Source organism: Electrophorus electricus, chromosome 2 (genome assembly GCF_041902795.1).
Source record: "Electrophorus electricus isolate QZ-2024a chromosome 2, ASM4190279v1, whole genome shotgun sequence".
Classification (NCBI taxonomy): Eukaryota; Metazoa; Chordata; class Actinopteri; order Gymnotiformes; family Gymnotidae; genus Electrophorus; species Electrophorus electricus.
Genome location: NC_137498.1, coordinates 25,623,852 through 25,637,535, shown reverse-complemented (window position 1 = coordinate 25,637,535; position 13,684 = coordinate 25,623,852). Strand labels below are relative to the sequence as shown.

Genomic DNA, 13,684 nt, shown 5'->3' with positions numbered 1-13,684 from the left:
AAATACTCATATTTCGTATAGGATAATTTCAATTACAATCACTACCGTTCAAATTATTGGTTAAGACAAGGCTTGCTTTGGGGCACGACATATTTTTGTATAGGTAGGCCTAATTTCAAGTCTCAAAATAATCAGTGGCTACATATTTCTGAATGAGAGAATATTTAAGTCTATAGATCAAAACTGATGTAAGTCTTTACATCAAAACTGATGTCTCAGACATCTGGTGGCGAAATAACTTTATTACGGTAGCCACGTGGTCACAGATAAACAAGGAATTTTCATGTCAGCGATGGGGATATTTATTCACTCTCTCCAAAAAAAACAACAACCCACATACGCAAAGAATCACTGTCATGATTTCTTTAGCTATTAAATGATTGGAATTTATACAGCTATCTACAAAAACAGTAAGCATGGTGGACATACAGTTTTCTTCTGACAGTTACGGCAGCCTAATTCACGTGATTCTTTTACCCAGTCAGAGTGCGGCTGACGTCACTAGCACCGTTCTCTTGGATAATTCTTTGAAGATATCGACAGATGAATCTGTAATACGTTATGCATTTATTTTGGGTTTGTACCAATCATAGTATTTTAACGGTAATTGTAGGATGTTCACGGGCTTTCAGGTTTTGCAAAAATCTGTGAGTAGCCTTTGCCATTTGTAGTTATGTGAATATCACATGACTTTTCCCTCCCCCTACTTCGATCCAATGAATGGAGAAGAAGAAGTCGGACATGTTGGAAGGAAATGTATTGAGTAAAGAAACGTGGCCGAAGAAAAGAAGAAAGGGGGGAAATGTGTGAAGTATGAGGATTTCAACGTCAGCCTTATATATATATATATATATATATATATATATATATATATATATATATATATATATATATATATATATATTATATATACACCTTCGATAGATGTATAGGTTGTATTATTTTACTAGCCTTATATATTGAAATGAGTAGGGTTTTTTAAATCGACAATGTATATATTTTAAATGTAAAATAGTGTGGAACTTTTTTGTTGTTTAAATTTTGCATAATTTAGATTTAAACTAGCTCTAGATTTCGTTCAGTGACGTTAAAAATACGTACCTTTCGTAGTGGGGGATGGGTAAGAGTAGTAGTCTCTTAGGGAAATTGTTTCAAATCGAATCTTGGCGGCTAACTAGCTATCTACGTTGCACAAGAAACCTTCAAACTTTAGCTAATCTAGCTAGATAACGGATGATTACCCTGAAATATTTTCAGTATTGTAGCTATGTGTCCCTCAGTTTGATGTACGTAGTAGTTTGGATTAGGCCCCATGCAAAAACAATATGCATTTATAGGGACTGTAGCCTATTTTGATTAACCCATGTTATTGGTAAATATTGGGATATTTTTTTTTACTATTGCAAGTTGTAGTTTATTACCTTGTGGCCATGTGGATTCGAGTAGTCATTGTGTGGGACGACTGTCCTTTAATTGTTAAATATGAAACACGTGTGCAGTCTTTGTTAAGATTTTTAAGAGAAGAAACAAGTGCTGAAGTTGCTGCGTCATTTTAGGGCAGACTGTGTTCCTAGGCCACATAGGGGAGACTTTGACGCTGGTTTTTGTTGGCTACGTTTTAGAATTTACCTGAGGTGTGAGCAACACTAGGATTGCGTAGACACTTCGTTTTGCAGTACATGATGGCTGGCGACATACAAATCATATTTTTATCTGGTTGTACAGTACGAACGTGGTTATTTTACATTACTATCGCGGTGATGTTCTAAAATGGCGACTTCGTTGAGTTGGAACCGCTTTAGCGTGGACTGAAGTCCCGAGTGTCGCTTTTGTCCGATATCCGTAACTGATCGAACGAGCCAATAGCATACCTCGAATCGTCCACGGATAGTCGCGCCTGCGGTTTTGTGACCATTGAGCAATATGTGTGTACGCATATTTACCGAATTAATTGAAGATAATTTATGGATTTATACCGAACTTAATCGCCTAATACTTGTTTTGTGTTGTCTGCGTCTCACAAGGAATGGCGAATTCTAGCCGTTTTTGTGAAATCGTCAACTGACATGCATGCGTCAACCTTTGTGCGTAGCAAGGCGTGGCTTGTGTGATTGACGAGCACGGTTGCGTATAGAATGCGCGGAGGCGTGCGCGCGTGCAGTTCCATTAACCAATGAAGTTGTTGTAAGGTTTATAAAGGTTCGGGCGGAGCCAGTGCGTCGCCATTTCACTGTAGCTGTGGCTGGGGAGTTAAAGGAAGTTAGCGGTGCAAGGTCGGGAGGCTCACAGCTTTCAAGGGACCCGGTTTTAATTCATAATCCAGATCCATCCTGATGAAGGCGGCCATAAGCCCGCCCCTTGACAGGTATAGAATGAATTAATTGGTGTTTAATTTAAGATCAGTACGAATATTGTAGCTGGCTGGTTGTCAAATGTTCATATTTTGTGTTTTTGTTTTTACGAATGAACTCTTACTTTATCGGTGGTAGGTAGGTTGTTTTTGGTTGTGCCATGTCATTACGTTTTGCGTTTGTTTACTTCTCGTTTATTTGCGCTTATGTTGATACTTTTGCTAGCTATAGCTAATAGTATCTGAATACTGTTTTGAACTCAGTCACACTAGTGCGCAGGCGCCATCAGACAGCTAATTGCCCTTCCAATCTTGCAACACGAATAATTTTAATGTAGAAGAAAGTGTCGTCGGTGAAAGTAAATGACAACAGCCTCCTTTTCACTTAATTGTTGATAAGCTTGTGATATCGCTCTTATTAATTTAAAATGGACGTGGACGATAACGTTCAACACTATGGTAGATGCAATGTTCTCAATATTCTCAGAAATCCAGAATCACTCGCTAATTAAAATGTAAGTTTTAATTCGTTAAACAGCCTGTCGTGTGGCAAATTCTGTAATTGCCTGTTTTGAGACCTTTGGGACCTTGGTAGTAGCTATGTGGTGTTTTTGCTAGCTAGTTAGCTTACTAGCTATCTAAATAAACCGAGATAGCTAGCGTTAGTTAGCTTTTGGTAGTATTAATGGCAAGTGTGTGTCGGTCGTACATCGCAAAGTTTTAACTTGATCCTAAGATGGGTAGTTAATTAAAACTCGGGTTCACTACAATAAGACCCCATTGTCATCCTAAATTCTGAAATTTACTCTTGAGATAACCTTTGTGAGGTAGCAGCTGTTGAAGCTAGCGTTTTTACGCTTCCGGGCAACAAAACGGTAATGGATGCCTAGCTGGCTGCCTAGGTTACCAGAAGCCAGACAGCTAGACACCTGCGTTGTATACATCTAAACCACCCGAAACCCATTAGATGTTAACTGTCGGCTATATTTGACATTGTTTCTTTATTTGCCAACCTGAACGGCCAAACAGGAAGTTTTCCGTCTTGTCTCATAGCCCAAACTCTAACGTTATAACTAGCCATTTATGCCGCTAGCTATGCTTTGAATCTGTGTATCGTTTTCTATATACATTTTGGCTACACCTATTCTAATCACAAAAAGTAAGTTTTTCTTCAGTTGATGTCATTATACTAATTATGATAGATTTTTTTTGTGTGAATTTTGTACAAGTATAACTTTTTTTAATATATAATAAAGTGTTTCCAATGGCAACCGTTTGAAACTTGTGTCATTCACTAGGTTAAGATATTACCTATTTTATTATGCCAAGTGGAGTTATTAGACACTTTGCAACATTAAATTAGCAAATGAAAATCTTCATAATGTTAAAATATTGCTCATTCCTTGTGTAAATAAAACATGACTTATTACCAGATATTTCCATTGCCCCTAGGACAAGTGAACTGAAGAACATATTAGACTGAAATACAGTTCAGTCTAGTTAAAGGGCAAGGTTAGGTTTTTTTTGGGGGGGGGGGGGTCCACTAGGGACTGCTCACAACACACAGCTCATGGATAAAGAGGGGCCTTTCTTAATTTAGTAATGGCTTAGATACTTGTATTCAGGTAAGTTTGGGTTGGATAGAAGAGCAACCTTGGCCAACCATGGTCTAGTTCTGTTGAAGGAAAGTTGCTCATATTCTCTCAATTTCAGATGATTTCTAAAGCTGCACATATTCTCACATTCATTTCTATAATTCTATGAATTACAACTTCCATGTCTTGTAGGGTCGCTTAGTTTCCATAGTAATGGCTGCCAATGAAAAGTGCTATTAGTTTTATCATCAAGTGACAGAAATGAGCAGTAAAAACATCTTTATTGGTGTATGAAAAAAATATGAAAGAAGGTTTAAGTTATTGAAATGTATCCTGATTTGCTAAAAAATATGTGTAAAGCCATCTGGAGGTTGCAAGTTAATGCAGCATGGGTCTAGGTAATGAAGCATGCCCTCTAGTCCATTTTTTACTATTGAGCACTTGTAATACAGTATTTTCTGCAAATGTCAACTGAAGTTGACAGTGGATTCACAAGTGTCTTGTAGTTACAGAGTACACGTGACCCAGTATAAACCAATCTTTGGTTCATATTTTACTGACCTTTTGAGCATCGAAAAACTTCTTGATGTGTTTAGTTTAATAATACATCTAATGTGAGAATAATGCATATAAAATAAGTGGATCTAGCTTTCCTGTTGGGGATGAATATTGCATTATATTAGTGCCAGGGATCTCTGGTAACAAAATATTTTCCCTAACAAATAATGTTAAGTACATCACTGGTGAACTGAACTGCAGTCAAAGAACCACTTTCCTGTGCATATGTATATTATACACTATATATTCAAGACTGCCTGTTATGGAATAGAGATTTCTTTTTGTCTAAGTATTATGTGCTTTCTTGATAATATTTCCTTAATATATTTTAATTTTAATCTCTCCGTCTTTTCTTTGCAGTGACATGGGTGTTCAGGGGTTCACAATGATGGAGCAGCCTATTTCTGGCCCTGGGAAGCGGATACGCAAGCCATCACTGCTCTATGAGGGCTTTGAGGGCCCTGTACACCCACATGCTTTCTCCACTGGACCGCCCCGTCCTCCTACTCGAGATCCAAGCCGGCAGGGTCGAATGACCAACCAGCTCCAGTTCCTCCAGAAGTCTGTCATGAAGTATCTCTGGAGGCACCATTTTGCTTGGCCTTTTCATGAGCCTGTTGATGCTACAAAGCTCAACCTGCCTGTGAGTTATTTTACTGTCTGAATGATGCAACAGTATACAAAAGTTTTAAGACATAAGCAATCAGAGAACGTGGGTCACTTAACTACTTGATGGATCAATATCATGGTAAAATACCTCCTAAGAGAAACAAGTATAATTATCTAAATATTTAAAAAAAAGCAATATACTCTTAATAGACTACATCAGTTACATTAAATTCTCGAAGGAAATTTCCACATTTAAGTAAATTAATGTAATTTTATGTGGTGGAATTTGGCACAAAGGCCATATTACTGATATTTTCCCTTTTTTCTTCTGATATAGGACTACCATAAGATCATCAAACAGCCGATGGATATGGGCACGATTAAGAAGCGACTAGAAAACAACTATTACCGCAGTGCTACTGAATGTCTGCAAGACTTTAACACCATGTTTACTAACTGCTACATCTATAATAAGGTCAGTCATTTTTCTCTATATGGAGCTGTTTGTCAGAAGACAACTCGCTGTGGTCCATGTGGTTTAATTTAATGCTTTCATTTCAGTCATTCAGTTTATTATATCTTTTTGGAATGGATTAGTCAACTTATTCAGTGCATGCCTTGGTAATCAAGATATTCATAATTTTATCTCGTAGTCTTATCTGTATTGCCTTGTCTGTGCATGGATTCTGAATCTATTGTGAATGTCCCCAAGTCAACAGATGACATAGTTTTGATGGCTCAGTCTCTGGAAAAGGCCTTCTTACAGAAGGTAGCACAGATGCCACAAGAGGAGGAGGAGCTACCCTCACCTGTCCCAAGGGGCAAACCTGGCAAAGGCCGCAAAGCCATATGTACTTTACTTTATTTGCCAATACAGCCATTACATCAGATTTCTCTAGTATCATGGAAGTAAAATTTAATGCTTAATACTATATTATAATGTTGTTTTCTATAATTTGTTATAAAATTGAAACTTGAAATTTGCTCTTTGTCTGTTTTTCTTCTTTTTTCTTCTCAGTTTCAGGTGGGATAACGACTGTTCACCAGGTCCCTGCTGTATCTTCAGTGTCTCAATCTGCATACTCTCCTCATACCCCGGATATGCCAGACTCACTTCTCTCCACCCCACCACAGATGCTACTAGCCAAGAATCCACTGCCCACTCCTCTCAGTGCCCCTGCATTGATGGGTTTGCCCCCCACCCAGCCCACTGCAAAGGTAAGGTATAGGGCTTGGAGCATTGCCCATAGCAAGACCCATAACAACACAACCTAGATTCAGTAAAATAAGATTTTGACTGTATAATCTGTATACTTGGAGATCACACCAACATAGAGTTTCAATCAACTAGCCAAGCTGTGCTAAAAATGGGACTGTAAATCAGTCCTTTTGCAGAAGATTTGTCATATATTGCTTGGCCTTATTTTTCTTTCCATTTATTTCCAGAAAAAAGGAGTCAAGCGCAAAGCTGATACCACTACCCCCATGGCCATGCCCCTTACCATTGGTGTTGGCGGTATGGGTCTAGGCATAGGCAGTGGGGGTGACTCTCCCCTGACCCTCTCTGCTCTTGGAATTAACCCAAATCGTGACCTTGGCCTTGCCATTGTCCTTGGAGGAGGTCTGGTTGGAGGGAAAGTGCCAGCAAGACGAGGAGGCAGTGGTAGACCCATCAAACCACCACGGAAAGACTTGCCAGATTCACAGAACCAGCATCAGCCAGTGCGGAGGGGGAAGCTAAGCCGGCAGCTACACTACTGTAATGGGATCCTTAAAGAGCTGCTATCAAAGAAACATGCAGCATATGCCTGGCCTTTCTACAAGCCCGTTGATGCGTCATCATTGGGGATACATGACTACCATGACATTATCAAGAATCCAATGGACCTCAGTACAATTAAGGTACTTAATATAATTTAGTTTTAATTTGATTAGCTTGCAATTCTAAATTATAATAAAGCAATACTACTAGCTCTACTAAGATCTTAATTAATTTCAAAATGTTTTTTATAGTGTAAAATAGATCAGCGAGAGTACAGGGAAGCACTTGAATTTGCAGCTGATGTTCGACTAATGTTTTCAAACTGCTACAAGTACAATCCACCTGACCATGATGTGGTGGCTATGGCTAGGAAACTACAGGTACAGTATTTGGTCTTTTTTTCTTTGTGTATTGTACCTTGCACAAAACCTATAATGCTGAAAGGCTTTCATAGCAGATTATTACATGGCACAGTTGAATGTTTGAAATTGAAATGCTTCAAATTTAGTTCACCATTTGGGGGTTTATTTTGCTATAATGACCAACTAGTTGTATAATGTCCCTTAATGAATATTCTCTGTCTGTTTCTCATTTGTATTTAAGGATGTGTTTGAGTTCCGTTTTGCCAAAATGCCTGATGAGCCCCAGGATTCCCTCCCATCTGCCTCTCTAGGCAGTGGTCTAGGTGGTCATTCTTCGTCTTCCTCCTCCTCTTCCTCGTCTTCATCTTCTGAGAGTGAAATAAGTAGTGAGAGTGAGAGCAGTCCTAGCTCAGATAGTGAGGAGGAGAGAGCACATCGTCTGGCTCAGCTTCAGGAACAGGTCTGTACGCAGGTAGAAACTGAGCCTGAGCATCTAGACACGTACAGCATACCCACACACAGATATAACTATGGCCATACAGGCACCTAACAATTTCTTGCTGCCTGTTTACAACTTCCAACCATATGTGGTACCTAATGATGCATATCTACATCCCTCCATAAAACAGCTGAGGGCAGTACACGAGCAGCTGGCTGCTCTTTCTTCAGACACAATAATCAAGCCAAAGAAAAAGAAAGACAAGAAGAAAAAGAAAAAGTCAGAGAAGCATAAGCGAAGCAGGGCTGTGGCGGATGATGAGGTGGTCATCCGGGCATCCAAAATGCCCAAAATCACAAAGACAGCGAAGAGTAGGAACAACAGCAAGGCAACAGCGTCCTCCACACAAGGCAAGAAGGGACCCAGCAGGAAGAGCAGCAAGAACAAGTATGGATGTTACATTAAGCTTTAATAATAAATTTGCTGTATTTATCAGGGTTTTGTTTGCATTGTCTGTTTCTATGAAACAAAATGCTTTTGGTCCTGCAAAACAGATAGTTTATCTCATTTTCTTTGACCAAGCAGAATTGAGTAGCAGGCTGGAAAACCTGTTTTGAAATGTCCAGTTTTGGTTGTAAGATTCATTAAACATGTTATTGTTTAATCACATCAACAGAGTTAATGTGACAGTGACAGAGTTGCTTAATTGGACTCTGTTTCTCACTCTGACTGGATGTTATCTGTATATTGATCTATTTTATCATGCATGCATTACATTTGGTGATTTGTTGTAGATGATTGTTACAAATATTTTGTATTTGTGCACTTTACAGACCACTTTTAAACAGCTCCATAAGTTACACAGTTGACACTAGCTTTACTGTGATGTTGTGTAAAACAAACTCTCTCTTCATTTGCTCTTCAGATCCTCAAAGAAGTCTCAAGCAGCATGTTATGGTTCTCAGGCCATGGCCCTTCCTCCCCACTACGACTCAGAGGAAGAGGAGGAGAGCAGCCCTATGAGTTATGATGAGAAACGACAGCTGAGCCTGGATATCAACAAGCTTCCTGGTGAGAAGCTTGGTCGCGTGGTACATATAATTCAATCACGTGAACCTTCATTGCGTGACACCAACCCAGAGGAGATAGAGATTGATTTTGAGACACTCAAGCCATCCACGCTGCGGGAGTTGGAACGCTACGTCATGACATGCCTACGCAAGAAACCTCGAAAGCCATACCGTAAGTGCTTAATTAATTAATTAATTAATTAAACAAACTTACCAAGCATGAAACAAAATGTGTTTATATTTGATATGCTTTGATAAATTGGATTAGATCTTACTTAAATTAACTAGCTTTCAACATCTGCACATATTCTGCACCACCAGATTTTACTGATGGGTTCACCCTTGCAAAGAGTTCATAACAAAATCAGGTGGCTATGCACAGGGTTGGACTAAATGCTACCAACATAGTTCAAGCTGTGTACATGTAAGATAGAAGCTAGCAAATATACTTTGAACTTTTTAAAGACCATGTGTCCCAATTTTGCTCCTCACTTGTCACAGTTGACTTTATGCTTGTGGGGAAAACAAATACACACGGTTCGCCTCATTTTTGATCTCAACTTTGGAAGGGTCCGAGGGAGTCATCTTGGGTTCAGTTTATTTAACTTCTTTTAACAGAAGTTAATGGAGGAAATGGTTACTATGTAAGAGTTGCATGTACTTCAGTTCTAGAGTTTTCAAAAGTGGTTTCCATTGGGAATGTGTACATCAGTACTAAGACTTGTAATAAAGGGAACATCTCATGAATAAAATGGTGACAATCATTTTTGAAATTTCATTAATAATGTCTATGAAGTAGCACAATTTATTAGATGAACAATTAGGGGATCATTGATCAATGATTCCTTATTATTACAATGTAATGCATAAGTTGCTTAGTGTTTAAAACAAAGACAGTATGCAAGAGTATTTTTAGTATTTGTGTTTTGTAGTAGCAAAGAAAGGTGGCACTGGCAAGTCCCGTGAAGAACTGGCTCTGGAGAAAAAGAGGGAGTTGGAAAGGAGATTACAGGATGTAAGTGGGCAGCTCAATTCAACCAAGAAACCTCCCAAAACCAAAGGTAAGAGATTAACCTTCATATTAACAAATGAAAAGTGGATGATCCAGGTCCAGTGTGAGACTACTGTACTGACTTTAGTTGACTAAATTAATCATTTACTTAAAAAAATATGTACATTTCAAACAAGCAAGATATTATCAAAGCAAAAGGATGTCGTGAGTCAAGGCAAAAGACAATTTGAGTTTGTTCTTAGAATTCCCTGTCATGCAGCTGGTCAACACATTGCTTAGTTGCTTGTGACATGATTTTGTAGCTTTAACTTATGGTTTAGTCAGTTTCGCACTGGAATCATGTTTTACTTTGATTTGTTTAGATTACTTTTGAGAGAAGACTCACATAACCAGTACAGGGTTAGCCTTCTATATGGCAGATTATGGAGAGATTTCAAAGATGTCAGGATAGGTGCCAATTGCCCAGACAAAAAACATGCAGACATAAATGAATAAAGAAATGTATTATAACTGGTGCTAGTTTTAGCTACCACAGTCGTTCTGCTTTCCCTGTGGGTGTTGACATAGTAGGGAGTGCACTTCTTTTGACATATATTTGCAACAGGTCTTGATGTTTGCTGTGTATTTCTTTTGTGTGTGATATTTTTATTTCTGTAGTTTGAGGTATAAATTGCATAGAGTTGCACATTATGATGACATTATGAATTGCTATTTTGTAAGCTTTATTGTTCTCTCTTCTCTCCTCCCCCCCCCCAGTGGACAAACCCAGTGTGGCAGAACCTCATGCTATGGCATCTCGTCTTAGTGCCAGCAGTTCTAGCTCTGACTCTTCCTCTTCCTCCTCCTCCTCCTCCGCCTCCTCCTCAGACTCTAGTGACTCAGACTCAGGTTGAATGAGCATTTAATAGAAGTGGACACACTTGCATGCACATGTTCTACTGGACTGACAAAAGAGCCACCATTTTGTAATGCACTGGATGGCGAGGAACTGGAAATAGTGGAAGAAGGTAAATTAGCAAAGGATTAATGAAAGTTTTCCAGGTATCTATGTTCATCCAAGTTGGTGGATGAACAGAGTAGCAATGCAAAAATAAATGCTCTTGCTGCTGGAAGAGAGGAAAAGTTTTGAAGGAGGGATGATTCTGAAATGTTGTGTGAAGAGGAATGGCATGCTCCCTTTTCTGCTGGAACTTAATTGCTTTGTTCATCTCTATAAATACACACATACATATTTCTGTGTGTATGTGTGTGTATGTATATGTATATATTTGTTTCTTTTATAAAGAATTTAAACAAATTCCCTAGTGGGGAACATCAGAATTGTCTTGGGTGGATTGATTCTTTTTTTCTTTTTTTCTTTTTTTTTCTTCTTTTTTTTAAAGCTGTTTTCATAAAGAATAAGATAAGGGGTAGAGCTGTTGTCAATTTTGTTTTATGAGTGGGTATGTATTTGTGTGTGCTTGTGCTTTATATTCAAAATTCCAACCTAGTTATGACAGACTTGCCCATACAAAAATTGAAGTAATGTTTTGTAGCTTGACCCTAAATTCTTCTTTTGAATAAACTTCAACAATTACATTTTGGACCATGAAGACTTCAAAATGGACTATTGAAGGTGCAATTGATCCAGAAGGATTCATGGATCAAACATACAGTTTGCTTTACTATAAAACTATAGCTATACAAGGAAAGGAATTTTTTCCCTGAAAATATGTACATATGGAGAGTCATACAGCTTTTGAGTATGTATGCAAACCACCATGTTTACTGCTTTTTGCTGTTTTTCCTTTGTATTTCTTCTTTAAATTTTTTTCTCTCTACTGTTGTATCTAGTAGCTTTCCCTGTTTATTATGACTTTTACTTGTTAGATTACAAAAATGCCACCCTCACAACAAACAACTCCACAAACCAAACATAAAGCTGAAAGCATCATCTGAATAGGTACTTTTTACGTCAGACTTTTCATTTGAAAAGTTGTCTTAATAAAAAAGATGTGCTGTTCATAAAATAATGTTGATTTGTTTTTCTTACTTTTGTTTTTGATTACATTGTATATAGAGTAAGTCGAACAGCGTCCCTCAACGTTATTAATGAGAGAATCAGAGTCTCTATCCTGGGTTAGTATATGTAAGTTTCTATAACAAAACATTTACTTCATTTAGTGTGTACTGAGTCCATGTTAAAGATTATCAACAGGAGTCAGCTAATCATGTTCGTTTGGTTATGAATAGCAAAACACATAATCAGTACTCTCATTAGAGTTAATAATACAGGGGGAAAAAAAGGTTTACAGAACTAATAGTTTGAGACCAACCTGTCACATCTGTACCTGCAGTTTGCAGGAATGATCATGAGAGGTTCTTAGCTATTGATCTGTACCCTCTGCAAAATATTTCCTGCTACATATAGTATGTTTCAGTTTCTGGTTACACCTATGTTTTGAACCCTAGCATTATTTTATTTATTGTCTGCACTTTGTTTTGGTATCTGCTTGTTTTGGACAGGTTTTTGAAAACCAGGTTCTGGATTGTTTAACAAGACTTCTTTGTTATTGTGCTACTTTGTGAATAAACCCTTCTGATGGATCCAGCCAAAATATCTGAGTCTTCATCACACATTATAAAATAAAAGTAAACAAATAAATATGAAACGATATTTTTAACTCCCTTAATTCTCCATGTGTCTTGGTTAATGCATTACTGCCTCAAAAACATTGTTTTATGTACGTTTCTATCATATTTTGTTATAAAATTATTTGTGTCTGGCATTTTCTTTCACTTTGTGGACTGTTGATTCCAGTTTTTTTCCTCTTCACTTGATCACTCTCTTAAACTTTCTATGTGCATCATGCATATGTAACAGATGTCGGCTCATTAAAGGAATTGTGAGAAAAAGGAATGTTAAGTTTGCTGCACATTGTAATCTGAATGTCAGTGAGATATTTTTTGTAAGGTCCCAAGTGCCAAATAAGTCCGATGAGAAATAACTGACATTACTGACAATGTTAAAGTTTGCTAGTAACTAAAATAACTGGTTAGTCATTAAGGCGGGGGGAACCCCGTCGGTTATGAGTACGTGTAATTAAGCGCGAGGAATGGAGCAGTATGAAAAAAGGCACAGGCTAAAGTGTGGGTGGATGGCGTTTGGCAAGTGTTTTCGTCGGCGCTAACAGACACGGGAAAATAGCAGTGTTGCAGCTGTAAGTGATTCGGGAGTTTTCTTCTTAACGTGACCCGGTCCCGGGGCTGGTATGGAATCGTGATTTGTTTAAAGTGCTGATGTATTTGTTTTATATTCAATTTAGCAGCAGAATGAAAGGAGAGCGGTGGGGAAATTAAAAATATTTTAAGCGAGTAAGCGTAATTTCGGTAAATCAAATATGGTGTAAGGTGATATGATATTTAAATATAATGTGTTTTAATGTTTGTTGATTTGGGATTAATTTGTTATGGTGTGGCATAATCTGCTTTGTATTTTGTGCGCAGCGGGCTGTCACGTTTGTTCCCGCTATGAGTGTTTCCTGATTCTATGAGCTTTTGTGAGGTAGAATTTTATGGCTTGGTGTTATTAGGTGTATTTAATTTTATTGTAATTAACTTTATGGTTCTTAAATTGTATTAATAAACCTGTAGTTTGCCCTGGCACTGGTGGTGTTGCTTTTTAAAAGGCCTAAGGTGGTACCTGTTACAATTGGTTCCTGCAACTTCTGTATTTGACATGGAGTCAACTCCTGGAGGTTGTCTTGTACAGGCACTGCCAATGGTTCAGAAGTCTTAGACTTCTGGATTATGCTTGGCTTTATTTCTTTTACATGCAGCTCTCCCTCTGTTTATCCTATTTAATTCTGCCATTCATGCACTTGGGAACAACTTTATAGCCTTCTTAAGCAACTTCGCTGGAACTGTCCAATCAGCTGCATAAGTTAG

General features: G+C 38.1%; 1 protein-coding gene across 5 annotated transcripts; it reads left to right on the top strand.

Moving 5' to 3' along the window:
- Positions 1–526: 526 nt before the first annotated feature.
- Positions 527–13,402, top strand: brd2a (bromodomain containing 2a). 5 transcript variants are annotated; one of them, XM_035528928.2, is made up of 12 exons: positions 527–811; positions 4,864–5,146; positions 5,450–5,587; positions 5,825–5,963; positions 6,131–6,330; positions 6,559–7,014; positions 7,126–7,254; positions 7,478–7,708; positions 7,866–8,122; positions 8,601–8,917; positions 9,678–9,806; positions 10,514–13,402. In XM_035528928.2, the coding sequence occupies exons 2-12, from the start codon at positions 4,868–4,870 to the stop codon at positions 10,648–10,650; spliced, it is 2,412 nt and encodes an 803-aa protein (XP_035384821.1). In that variant the 5' UTR covers positions 527–811; positions 4,864–4,867; the 3' UTR covers positions 10,651–13,402. The 5 variants fall into 5 exon arrangements, with proteins under 5 accessions (XP_035384821.1, XP_026888290.1, XP_026888289.1 ...); XM_027032489.3 differs by lacking the exon at positions 527–811 and adding an exon at positions 1,468–2,365 and having other exon boundaries at positions 7,478–7,696; positions 9,681–9,806; XM_027032488.3 differs by lacking the exon at positions 527–811 and adding an exon at positions 1,468–2,365 and having other exon boundaries at positions 7,478–7,696.
- The last annotated feature ends 282 nt before the right edge of the window (positions 13,403–13,684 follow it).